The sequence below is a fragment of the Gastrolobium bilobum genome, unplaced genomic scaffold (assembly GCF_033153095.1).
Source record: "Gastrolobium bilobum isolate Gb01-03AN ecotype WA unplaced genomic scaffold, APGP_CSIRO_Gbil_v1 utg9903, whole genome shotgun sequence".
NCBI lineage: Eukaryota > Viridiplantae > Streptophyta > Magnoliopsida > Fabales > Fabaceae > Gastrolobium > Gastrolobium bilobum.
Genome location: NW_026896859.1, coordinates 11,640 through 25,205, shown reverse-complemented (window position 1 = coordinate 25,205; position 13,566 = coordinate 11,640). Strand labels below are relative to the sequence as shown.

Genomic DNA, 13,566 nt, shown 5'->3' with positions numbered 1-13,566 from the left:
GGAATTGCCGTGTATTGATGATCTATACATGGTCATTGTAGGTTGCCGTACGTGGATTTGAACCCCGAACCGTGAGCTCGGTGGGTTGCCCTTGGTCCCGGACCAAGTGGGATTGTGGTGAGTATTATGGAACCATGCTTGTTGAATTAATAACTTGCATGTGTTTGTATGAATGGTAATTAATTGGGAATGTCCTCTATGTAGTCATTTATGTTGTGTAACGAGCTCAGAATATATATTGCATTGGAGCTACGTGGAGAGGATTATACAGGTAACCTCTTAGTACTGAGGCTTGATCCCCTTGTGTGTTCCACCATACCCGTTGAGGGTGATGGTAGGAAGTGTATGTAAGTAATATAGGATAACATGTTCATGCATATAGTATGTGTGTTGGTACATAGGATGTACCGTGTCTCTGGCTAGTAGACGTGTTGCCTTCGGGCATTACGGACTTCCACTGGATAGGTCTCTGTGAGGGAGTTCCAATTGACCTGGGGTCGTGGTGTGTGATCCGGATAGGAGCATACTAGGAAGTCTCAGGTGGTATTGGATGGAGGGTGCCTTGGTTTGATGTTCTGGGAACACGTCTTGCTTGAGACCCGTAGGCTTATATGCCGAGGCCAATAGGCTGGACGTTGCGTGGTTTTGGCATTGACCATTCCAGCTTCGTCGTAATTTTGTATCCCTATGCTTCCCTATTTCACTAAACCCCTTGCTTTATCCCATTTTAAAGATGTTATGTTATGTTATTTATATGCATCGAAGTGAGCCATTGGGCGGAGTATTCTCCAGAACCTCTGGGTTGCTGAGATATATTCATATATCTCACCCCGTCTTGGGGGCTTTATTTCAGGAAGTAGCAGTGGAGGTGGAGCGGTGGGCAAGAAGCCCGTAGGATGATTTGGAGTTAGGATTTCATATTTTGCATTTTGTTGGCCATTGGGCCTAGGCTAGACTTAGCTCATGAACAATGCATGTGATTAGAATTATGAGTATCATTTTGTTCATGATGTATTTTGCCTAAGTTTAGTCTTGAATTATCATGCTTATTTTGGAGTATGTATTATGTCATTTGAAGGTTAGGATTTGTAAAGTGTAATGTGTCATTTGAAAGGTTGTAATTTGTACATGAATTGATGTAATATGGAAGTATGTAATATGATGAAAGGGAAATAGGCCTATTCTAGAATTGATTTATGTTTTATGATTTAAAGAATGCATGCAAATGAATTATGGTGATTGAAAGATATTAAGTTTGAAAATAGAAGTAAAGTAATGGAAATTGAGTAATTGATATAAACTGTGATGGGTTGTAAGAGCCCCAAGGCATTGTTGATTCTTGTGTGTGCCACCCAATGATTATTAGGTACAATCTGAGGTCATTGATCACTTTTGCAAACTTGGGGATTATTGGAAAAATAAAGGAATCTCTGGCAAATTTTTTAGAAATTGGCAAAATTTTGGCAAATTTTGGAAGAGCATATCTCCCTCCACAGAGGTCCAATAGGGACGTTCCATGCTCCATTTTGAAGCTTGAGATGTCCCCTATCTCGTGTCAAAATTTGGGATTTTTCTGGGTTGGACGTCGGCCTGTAGAAGGCAGTGAACACTGACTGCCCTGTTGGTCTCTGCACATGGGGCTGTTCTGGACCGAAATTGAGAAATTTATTCCCACTTTGCTTCTTGGTCAAATTACGTGTATAATATATCAAATTGAAGCTTGAGGTGTCTAGTGTGTTGTATAAAAATTTGAAAGGAATTGGTTGAGTGTATTTTCTGCAGTAATTGATTGAGTGAAGGATGTTTAGAGCTGTTTTGGGGTTGGCTGGCAGATTTGCTTGTCCAACTTCAAACGGCGATATCCGGAGCAAACGAGAACTTTATGACTCGTGTGATAGCTTCATAGAAAGGTAATTAAGTCTAGAATAACATACTAAAATATGGGAGGCTTGCAGAATGCGTTTTGTCCGCAGAAAATTAATGATCGAACCATGTTCGGGTAGGTGGAAAACGTAAAAGTGAGATTTTAGCTAAGTGGGTTTATGGGAACCCCTTAGTGACTTGAGAGATGTAATATAAGTTATAAAAGTAGTTTAAATAATTATTCCGCAAAGAGTTTACAATTACGGTCACAGCTTTTATTTATTACGCTTTTTATTGTTTTAAACGCTCGCGTAATAAACGGAAAAAGTTTACTCGCATTTTTATAAATGAACTACTGTGATTGTAACTGCGCTTAATATCATAATTAATGTTAACAATACTGGTCTACAACAGGCTGTTACATCTAGCACCTTTGGCATTAAATCTTTTTCAGTACCATTTACCACATAGTCTTACTTTGTTATACAACCAAGGTTTCTAAACATCTTAGTCCACATTAAATACCATTTCGGTATCTTAACAGTTTCTCAGTGCAATTTCACCGATTTAATCACATAGTTTACGCTCATGGTAAATTTAGTCTCAGAGGGAATAATCCTCATTTACGACATTTAGCCACAGGTTGTACATACATGTATTCCTACCCATGTTTTTAATCTAAGAACGTGCAGTTCCACTTCTGCACCCAATACAGAACATACACCTTTTCTGTACCTTAATATCACATTTAACCTTTCGAGTTTACTAACTTCCACCAAAACACATTGGTGAATCAATATCGCACCACCTTTCACCTTTTTTACCTAGTGGACCACTGATTATAGTTTGTATATCATATTGGCCATTTCAAAGCCTTCAACCATAATTCCACTCATGAAATTCTATATACCAGGTCATACCTACAATTTACATCAATTGTTCATTTCTTCATCAACTTAGTCATCTCAAGGCTTACATACAATCCATCAATGATTTTTCACATTCAAGACACATGCCTAAGATTTCCACCAACAACTATGTTTACATATCGTTCCATACTCATGCTATAAATTCCACATATATTTCATTCCGGTAAACCTCAATTTCATAAATTGATGCGACTGAGTAGCCTTAGGAACTCAAAACTTGGTTTTTATGTGTTTTCCCTTACTATTAGGCTTTTTTATCATAACCTTTGGCTTGCATTCTTGAGGAGATTTCTCCTTGTGCTCTTGCCCACCTTTCTTTCATCAATATAATAGACTTGATCTTTCGATTGAGCTATAGGTGATGGAGCTTCTTTTTCAAAAAACTTGAATATGCTTACTCTTTGTCTACCCTTAAGAACAACTCATCATTCGATATATCAATCAATGCTCCTGAGGTTGCCAAAAAAGGTATTCCAAAATTCATAAGAATAATAGCATCTTCCTTTATACCAAGGATGACAAAATCAACAGAAATGATGAACTTGTCTACCTTGACCAATATGTCCTCAATGATGCCACAAGCTTGCTTTGTGGAGCGGTCATTAAATTGCAATATTGTTTTTGTCGGCTTCACTTCCGTGATTTCTAGCTTCTTCATTATGGACAATGGCATTACATTAATGTTGGTACTGAGATCACGTAAGACTTTATCTACTTCAACATTGCCTATGGTGTATAGAATGCTGAAGCTCCCTGGATCCTTGAGCTTGGTAGGTAACTTCCTTTAGATAATGGCACTGCATTTCTCTGTTAGAATTTAGCATAATTGGGCATGTTCCCCAAGGCCTCAGCAAAAGGGATATTTATTAATTTGCAACTTCTTGAAGACATCTAGAAGTTTGGCATATTCTATTGCTTCTGAATCTCCTGCTTGAGTCTTCGTGGATAGGAAATTCGTGCATATGGTGAGAGCTCCAATGGCTTATCCTGCCTTTCTTAAGCCTTCTTCTTTTCCCACTTGAACTCTTTCTGTTTAATCTTCTTAGGGGTCTCCTTTTCTACAGCAGTATCTTCGGTCTCTTTCTTCTCCCTTTCTTCAACAAGGGAATCAACATCACTCTTCTTCTCATCATTCTTCTTTCCATCTTTAGGACGGATTACTTTCCCGCTTCTAGTGGTAATGGAATTACAGTGCTCCCTTGGATTAATGATGGTATCCCTCAAAAAAAGTACCTTGTACTCTTTCAGATATATGCCGAGATAATTTCCTGATTTGAGTCTTAAGATTTCTTATAGAAGCTTCTTGATTCCTGAATGTAGATCGAGCTTCTTGAATAAATGAAGTAGTATCATTCTTGAAAGCATCTGTATCTTGTATGTATTCAGTCGTGGTTTTGTGAGTTGTGCCCAGTGCCTTCTCTAAATCTGAATTGTTACTTTGTTTAGGGAGAGGTTGTTGCACTGAAAAAGGTGGTTGCAACTGCTGTGATAATTTGTAGGAGGAACCCGGGTGATTTTTCCATCTTGGATTGTAAGTGTTACCAAACTGGTTTCTCTGGGGGTTGCTCTGATTCCTTTGATCGTACCACACCCCATTCACCTGAGCTGACTCTGGTGCTCCTATTATGTCATACTCTCCACTAGCATGATCTCCTGCGCAAACTTCACAAACCACTGATGGAGCATTAATAGTAGAAACTTGGAGAGTTGTGAATAGCTTCGTGAGGCCATCCGGTTATTGTTGTTGCTTCTTATGCATCTACATAATTTGCTCATTCTAAGCCAACAACGCGTCATAACCTTGTAACTGCATAATTCCCGCTCTTCTTAGCGGCATCGGAGCATTACCAAACTTTTGAGATGCTAATGATTCAAGTAATTCAAGCGCTTCCTCTAGAGTCTTGGATTGCAGAGAGCCAGAGATCCTCTTGAGAGGCTAATATTAATATTGAATTGTATAATAAGAGGAGAAAGATAAATGAGGCCTTAATTTGCATATTGATATTGTGGGCAATGCTCTCTAACTGCCTTTTTTTTTTAGTTAATATGATTTCCTTCATTTTGTCATATCTAGCTATAAATTGCCTCTTGTGAAATATTTTCAAGCCCTCTTTCCAACAACTATTATTCTCTCATATATTATGTGTTGTTTTCTCTAGTTTAATTATTAGTAGTGTTAAAGGTGGACTTGGATGAAAAAAATTATAGAGGGTAATCAATTAGAAAAATAGCATAGGGTGTAAGTGATAAAAAAGTAAACCATAGGGGATTTTATGAACTTGTACCTAAATTTTTTTACTAGTCAATGATTTATTTATATCAACGATTTATATTATTATAATATATAAAAATTAATTACCGAAATTGAAATATAATTTATGGAAAAAATGTTTCTACTTTTGTTGTAGAAAAATGTTCTCTGCCACTCTCACATAAAAGTTAGTGAGTCCCACTAATTTTTCTCTCTTCTCCTTTCAATGAGACCCACTCACTTTTAGAAAGGCATAGAAATTTTTTCTGCAATAAAAGCAGAAACATTAAATCCATTATTTATATGGGTATAAAATAAATTTCCCCCATAAATTAGAGCATGATAATTAAGTTTTGTTTTAAGTCATCAACTATTTTTTATTATTTGGAAAAGTTTAAAAAACTCATTATGATTTTGCTTTATATCGGTTGCATTCCTATGCTTTCGTTTAATCACTTATCCATTACGATTTTTTTCATCCAAACACATCTTTAACACTATTAGAAATTTTTTTTTTTTTTTTTTGTAAATTATTAGAAATTTAACTAGTATACTTATTTTTCCCTTCTTAGAGCAAAAGAATATACTGATGACAAAACAAGGAAAAATAAGACAAAAAAAGTTAGAAGCTTACAACACTCACAAAAAAGACTAAAACTAAAACAAAATAATAATGATAGTAGTAAAAAATATCAAATATGTTTAAATCAAAAAGAAAAATAAATAAATTAAGGACAAATGATAGAAGAAAAAATAATATCAAATATGTTGAAAACTTATAGCAGTGATAAAAAAGACTAAAAGTAAAAAAAAGTAAAAATTAACTAAAATAAAAAAGAAGAAAATAAACTGAAGATAAAAATGAAATAAAATAAATAGAAGAAAAAAAAATTCACTTATTTTTTTCCTTTCTTTTCCTCTCTATTTTCCTCTTTTTGATTTAGAAATGTTTGATCTTATCCTCCCAAATACCATCTTTGTAAAAAGTTTAAAGCCTTAATTCTGAAATCGCCTCCCGTGTAGGATACCTGTGGTTTATCCAAAAAAGAGAGAAATGTTTGGTCTTTTTTCTTCTAATTTTATTTTTTCAATTAAAAATAATAAAAGAAAAAGAACTCAGTGTTATAAATATTCAACACTTTCAGTCTTATTTTTTCTTCTATTTTCTTTTGTCTTCAATCTATTTTTTATGCTATTTTCAATTATTATTATTTTACTTTTAGTCTTTTCTATTAATATTGTAAAAATTTTAACATATTTAGTCTTATTTTGTCTTCTTCTTCTTTTTCCCTAATTCTACTTTCATATTTTTTTAGACATTTTTTTCTATTTTATTTTTTAGTATTTTCTATAAGTATTGTAAGTTTCTGACATATGTAGTATTATTTTTTATTTTTTATCCTCAATTTAGTTTTTTTTCTAAGAAGAGTAAAATAGATAGATTAGTTTAATTTCTAATAATATTAAGGATGAATTTTGATAGAAAAAATAATAGGGAGTAAATGATTAAAAAAAAATAAGGGTGTAAGTGATTCACTGCAAAATCATATGGGGTTTTTCGAACTTTCCTCTTTTATTTTTTTTCTTACTTAAACTATAAATATCTTCCACGAGAGGCAATCCTGTTTGACCGAGAAACATCCACGTCATGATGGGACTAGTTAAAGAGAATTTTTTTTGCATTTCACAACACTCTTCAAGCATGCCTTAATGTCAAATATTTATTATTGCTTTCGGTTTAAATTCCTGCATTTAATGTGTAGATTATATTTAATTTTATATCAGATGCTCATGCTCTTTCGTTGACTAATGGTTAAATTACATTTTTTTAAAAAAATTACCAATAAATTAATAAGTTAATATTTTATTATTGTTTAAGATACATTCAATGATATGGATTTTTTGTTATTGGTAAAGTGTCTGAATTAATAATTTTTTTTAAAGAACTTTACTAATAAATAAAAAAATTTAGCAATTAATATTCTTCTTTGACATATATTCAACGTTGGAGATTATTTTCCATTATTGGAAAAATATGTAAATGTAAAAAGAAACCCCGTAATTTTGTTTTTCGGTAACAAAAAGAAACCCCATCATCCCTTTACTCTAGGAAACATTAACCGTATCTACTTTAACATCATGAATAAAAGCCCATTACATGTTATATTTGCAACAAGTACCTTGAATTCACAAGCATAGACTAGTTATGGCTTTGTTTTCAAACATGCCTAGAGCAATTGTTCTTCTTCTGCTTCTCATTTTGTCAACACCATTCATTCACAAAACCAAAAATCTTGCTGTGGCAGATTTCAAATTGATTCAAAATTTATGTCACAACTCTGAGTCACCTGAAACTTGTATGAGGTGTGTGCAGTCTTCTAAAGATGCTGAGAAATCTAACAGTGTTGGTATAGCCATAATCATTGTTGGCTGCATTAATGACAAGGCAAAGACCTTGGCACTCAACATAACACAATTGGCTTCTACAATTTCTGATCCAAATATGAAGTTCCTTTGTCAAAGATGTGTTGATGCTTATGGGAAATTCATTGCAAAGAAAATGTTGATTTCAGCCAAGCAAGCCTTGCAGAATCACAAATATGACAATGCCGAGTCTTTTGTTGTGAAAGCTCTAAAAATTGATACTACTTGCCACGAATATTTCAAAAGCTACCAAAATAAAGTGCCAAGTGAGATTTTTTATGATATGAATATGTATGAGGAGCTCTCTGAGGCTGCTTGTAGAATAATTGAAAAGCTTTAGGTACGAGGCTGATGCCTAATAAATTGCTTTGTTATGCATTTCTTAGTTGGCATCTTTAGTCAACGTTGTGTTTTAGACTAACAATATATATATATATATATATATATATATATATATATATATACACACACACGTGGGAGATATTTTCACTCCGGAGTAAAATTTATAAGTGTTATTCTTCATTTTAACGGTTGATTTTTGCTAATCTAATGGTTATATTTTAAGAAGTCATATTAATTAATTAATTATTAAATAAATTACAAGTGACAACCGTTGATTTTTGTCAATCAACAACTGAGATGAGAAGTAAAATTTTTAAGTCTTAGTCACTTCACCACGAATTAATGGTGACAAGAGTATGCATTAGGATGGAGAATAAAAATAAAAAATGAGTTGTTCATGAAAAATTGAGATCGTTTCACATGAAGCGTTGCTTTTCAAAATTCCAATAACGTCGAATGGTTTGTGCCCAGAGTTGTGTTCAGTTAGTCAGCTTACAGAACTCGGTACCCTTAAATAAGTTTAGAATTTAAATAAATCAATATTAAAACAAGACGACAGTTAGTAAAGGAATAAAGTTATACAAATCTTGAACAAATGAAATTATACAAAAATCAATAATAAAGCAGCAATTAATAATAGCATTAAATGCATGTTGACTATTGAAGAGAAAAATGACCTATTTTTTATTCAAAATAAATAAAAAATATATATTATGTCGAATTTTTTCCTTAAAGCAATCCTTTGGGACATTTATCAAGCACTAAGGAAGTATATTGAACACTTAAACAACAAAATATTTTTAATAATAAAAGTTAACAAAAAAAATATTCATTTGGCTAATAATAAAAATATTTTTAATAATAATGATAACAATAATTTCCTTCAAAAGAATATCATTTTTTATAACAGATAATTTATACAAGCTCCTAGACAAATATTCATTTTTAGTTTTAAAAAACCGTAGAGTAAAACTTTATTTGAATTCCTAAAAGATATATTTTATAAATTTAGTCCCTTACGAATAAATTTCATCAATAATTAATTAAAATTCATATTCTTTTAATATATATATATATATATATATATATATATATATTTCACTTTTTATATTATTAATACTTCTTTTAATTAAAATAATAAAAACTAAATAAAAAATTGTTAAGTAAAAGATGCGAATCAGCTCTTGCAGCTCAAGCAACTCATGAGAATAAGCCTAGCACGAGTAAAATGTAGACTTAGCGTCTGTTTGATTGTGTTTTAGTTTTTTTTGTTCTTAAAACAATTTTATAGAATTGTTTAAAAGAATTGTTTTTCTGAACAAAAGAAGGAAACAAATCCGCTTGATAAAATTATTTTTAAAAGAGTATTAAAACTTAAAAAACAAAAAGAAAATTGCTTGATAATTTTGTTTTGAAAACATATTTTCAAAGTTAGAAAACAGAAAACTCGTTTGATTATTTTTTTTCATTTTGTAATTTTGCCCACTTAAAATACCCAAAAACTGGGATCCAATTATTGGTGAATCTCTTCGAAATCTGCTCAACCAAAATTTTTGATCCATGAAAACCATGTCCGTCAGGCGTCAAGTGTTTAAGCAACTTTCTTCAGAGAAGAATGTTTTTCTTTTAACAGTGCTGATTGTTTAGATATAACTGAAAACTTAGATATATTGCAAAAAGTAGTTTCAAACGAACAAGGAATTATTTTCCTTCTTTCTTCGTGAATATTGATTGAAGTGGATAATGATAACAGGAGAGAGACAGAGAGATTGAGAGGAAAGTTAGAGTTGGGGAAAAAAATTGAAATCGTAAATGATTTATAATAACATGTTTGTATTTACACTATTGCCATTAATAAAATTAGAGTGTTCTCCGTATTTTTGTAATTCTCAAAACAAAAAATGCAAAAACCAAAAAAACTGTTTTCTAAAACCCTAATCAAACAGACCCTTATTCTCTTAAATCTTAATAAGTCAAGTCGGAGTCAAGCTTTTTCTAGGCGAATCAAGCTTGAACTAGGCCTAATTTGGCTTACCTCTCACTTCCATTCCTAATTGGGGGTACAAGCAGAAAATCCAAACTCCAACTCACCTAAACAGAAAATCGAACTGCATTCTGAAAACAGAGAAATAAATAAAGGGTATGAAATTTGTACGGTATTTAGTGTTTAAAAAGAAATACATCAACACAAAACTATATATGCCCTTATAATAAATCATATTACAGAAAAAATACAAAAAGCAGAGGATAAATCACAAGTTCATGCCCCACTTGAATGACTAGATTTTGCTTTTGCATGAGAGAAAGAATTACAAAAAGGGTACTCACAGCTGCAACCTTATACTTATTTTTCTGCAATAATTAAGCATCAGGAAATTCCGATATTAGTTATAGCTGTGGAAACAGTATCATATCACCAGAAAAATGATCACCTCGCCCCTGCTGCAATGGTATTGGTCATCCTGGATGGGCCTCAGCAGCTGAAGAACTCTCCCTGTACTTCTAGTCCAATATGGAAACATGAACTCTTAAAACTTACCATCACAAAAGGTGCAAACGACCTGGACATCAAGAAGTTAGAAGCCCCAAACAGAGGGAGTCCAGGTAAAATTCAGAGTTCAAATAGCTCATGACCAGTGACTACAAATCAACTGGTAAAATATTGTACATCTCTAGAATTCATAGATCTTCAAGACAGATAGCATGATTGACCTATTCCAACCAGTCCATTCTTGCCCAACAGAGGTCACTTCTATGTTCACTATGGGATCAAAACAGCTATTTTTAGGTATAGCATATTAGAATCTTCTCACTTAACAGGACGTACACCGACTGTTCTTACACGAAATCGGTACTGGCAGTCTTCATCTTCATCGTTGTCGTCATCTTCACTAGAATCATCTTCAACACTATCCCAGCGTGCATAGTCTAGAGATGAATGTCCTTTTGGTTTTGGAATAGTTTGCCATGCTTTGGAAGGTTGCTCGGTCGATTCCCTGTTTGGCGCTTTGGGAACTAGTGCCTCTGCTGTTGACTTTTTATGCTCATAGTTATGGTCTCTTCCTTGTTTGGATGAAAACTTGGAGTCTGTTTCCTGGGGAGCACATTCAGCACTAATAATACCTTTGCCAAGTTCATCCTTTTGATGTGTCCTAGTATTAGAAGTTGCCGCATATTTCCCTCCCATTTCTTCCTTCTTATTCTCTACTTTTAGTATCACCTCAGCCTTCTCCTCTTCCTGTTCTTCGAACTCCTCTTCTGACTCTGGTATTGGAGCAAGAGACTTTCCTTGAGCAAGAAAAAAAATAAAAAATAAAAAACCATTTCTTACTACCAGCAGATAAAGTATTTTATTTACAAAAAGAAAATTCTAGGCCAAGTTAATAGGTCAGTGACTCAGTGTAACCCATTTTTTTTCTCCCTTTTCCCTTTAGCTTGCACATGCACTAAATGAGTGTCCCCACTACTAGCACGACGAGAAAGAAAGGGCAGGGAAAAATAAAAGAAAATACCCAATTAAAAAATATAAAAACCATACAAATTCTAAGGACCGCAACAACAACAAGAATTATTATTATTATTCAATCAGAACCATAGTTGTTAGTACCTAACAATACACGATGCGTATAGTGTGATACAATTCAATACGAAGGTTAAACAATAACATTATTGAAACTGACCACATATCGTAACATGAACTGCTAAATCATGCAATTTAGGATTGTATTGAAGTTTGCGATTCGAAGTTCAATCCAAAATTTGTGATTCCATATTTGGAAGTTGAAACGACTACAGAGAATCCATTCCAATATGATTCAAAAGCGATTCTAAATTCAAATTAATACGAAAATTACAAGTCATGTAAGATTAGGGAATAGAGAGTTCAAATTCAAATTATTATGAATCTGGAAAGTCATTCAAATTAACACAAATTAATAAGTTAAGAAAACAGAACACTAAAATAGAGACTTGTGCAAGCGAGCAACTTAGAACATTCAAACTTCAGGACGTTCAGGAATAGAGACTTGCGCAAGAAAACACTAAAATAGAGACTTTCTGTTTCAAACGTTCAGGAAAACAGAGAACAACTTGGAAAATAAAAAATTCAAATTACGTACAAATAACTTATATGATATTATATATTTTAAAATCACTTTTTTATCATATTTCTGAATCTTATGATTCAGAATAGGTATTGCAATTCAACAACCTTGGTTAGAACCATAAGCCCAAGCCATACTAAATAATCTCTCATCTGTGCAATGCATGCAACAGCAATGAAAACATAAGACAGAAAGGATAAACACCCTACCAATTGTGTCCTCAAGCGAGCTTGAAGTTCTTGATAGACCTCTGAGGATGGATTCAACTCTAAGAGTCTGTTGACATCAAAAAGTGCTGAATGGTACTCTTTCAGGGTGACTAGTGTTTGAGCCCGCAGCATCAATGCTCCACTGTGATTGTAATCAAGCTCAAGCACTGAGGTACACTCTTCTGCTGCCTGAAACGGTAGTGAGGGAAAAAAAAATGACACAAGTGCAAGGACAAGCAATGGTATCATTTCAGAAAGTTAAAATCCCCATCAATGTGCTACAAAACTTATAACACAAGTGCAACTAAAGAATAAACAAAAACAAACAACTCCCAATGAAACCCACATTTGCAAGTATAAGGGTAAGAAAAATCCAAATATGCAGGCTTATCCCTATATTTTTGCAAAGAGGCTATTATTTCCTGGGATGAGATTATAAAATCATAAGACAGTTAATTCAACATAAAAAACCACCCAATATTTGTTAGCATTCGACACATTACAATTACAAATTAGTAGATCCTTCGACAGAGATTGAAGAGAAAGAAATATACACAACACATTCAACTAAGCAATTTTCCATTCACAAACCATAATTTGCACATAATTGCAAGCACAAGTTCAACAGCCAATCCAAATCAATACAAACAAAATCACCAAAACTCTATACTTTGCTAGAAATAATTATACAATAAGAATTCTTTTTCAACACACCTTAACTAATCAAACAGCTCCTCCCTCTTGGAACAGGGCTTCTAAAATTACACTAAATTTTATAAAAATATATAAATTCTTTCATTTAATAAAAAAAAAAACTAATATTTCTACGTCTTAAAAACTAAAATTAAAAGAGAGAGAGAGAGAGAGAGAGGGAACCTTCTTGAAATCGTGAAGCTTGAGAAAACAAGCAGCACGATTGCTATGCAAAGCGATCTTCTGGGGCTTCGTCTTGGCCATGGCGATCGCCTCCGTGTAGAACCCTAACGCTTCGCCGTAGCGTCCGTCGCGGTACATCTGGTGAGCGCGTTCGATCTTGTTCGACGCCATTTCCATCCAAATTCTAAGATCATAAACTTCCAATAATATTTCAAATCATCATTCAATCTCTCTCTATACTATACTATGCTATACTATATATAATATACAACGAAAAAAAATTTAAAATTTAAAATTTAAAATTTCTACTTCAGCTCAATGTCAGCTCACATAGAGAGAAAGAGTAATAGAACGAAGAAACAACGCGCTTTCATTTCTTGTCTTTCAATTTTTGTTTTTTTAAGTAAATAAACAAAAAATTAATAATTCACATTATTATTATCTCTTTATTTTTTTTATAAGTACTATTATTTAAAGGGAAAAATTATTCTCATATTAATAAATTTATTTCCTACACACCCTTCGATAGTTGTGTCATCTATTTCTTTTCTTTTCTTTTCTTTTTATTT

General features: G+C 33.0%; 2 protein-coding genes across 2 annotated transcripts; one reads left to right on the top strand and one right to left on the bottom strand.

Annotated features, from left to right (window-relative positions):
- Window positions 1-7,249: 7,249 nt before the first annotated feature.
- Window positions 7,250-7,807, top strand: LOC133302415 (uncharacterized). Its single transcript, XM_061502182.1, has one exon. The coding sequence runs from the start codon at window positions 7,250-7,252 to the stop codon at window positions 7,805-7,807; it is 558 nt and encodes a 185-aa protein (XP_061358166.1).
- A 2,128-nt stretch (window positions 7,808-9,935) lies between these two features.
- On the bottom strand, window positions 9,936-13,311 carry LOC133302414 (uncharacterized). Its single transcript, XM_061502181.1, has 3 exons — window positions 12,998-13,311; window positions 12,122-12,310; window positions 9,936-11,092 (listed from the first exon to the last, which is right to left on the bottom strand). Exons 1-3 carry the CDS (start codon window positions 13,172-13,174, stop codon window positions 10,619-10,621), a joined length of 840 nt encoding a protein of 279 aa, XP_061358165.1. The 5' UTR covers window positions 13,175-13,311; the 3' UTR covers window positions 9,936-10,618.
- Between the last annotated feature and the right edge of the window lie 255 nt (window positions 13,312-13,566).

Bases quoted from the DNA above. Each gene is read 5' to 3' on its own strand.
- LOC133302415 (XM_061502182.1), top strand. From the start codon at position 7,250: ATGGCTTTGTTTTCAAACATGCCTAGAGCAATTGTTCTTCTTCTGCTT.
- LOC133302414 (XM_061502181.1), bottom strand. From the start codon at position 13,174: ATGGAAATGGCGTCGAACAAGATCGAACGCGCTCACCAGATGTACCGC. The intron at 12,311-12,997 runs GTTCCCTCTCTC...CTACCGTTTCAG, and splicing joins AGCTTCACGATTTCAAGAAG to GCAGCAGAAGAGTGTACCTC. The intron at 11,093-12,121 runs GTAGGGTGTTTA...GCTCAAGGAAAG, and splicing joins CTCGCTTGAGGACACAATTG to TCTCTTGCTCCAATACCAGA.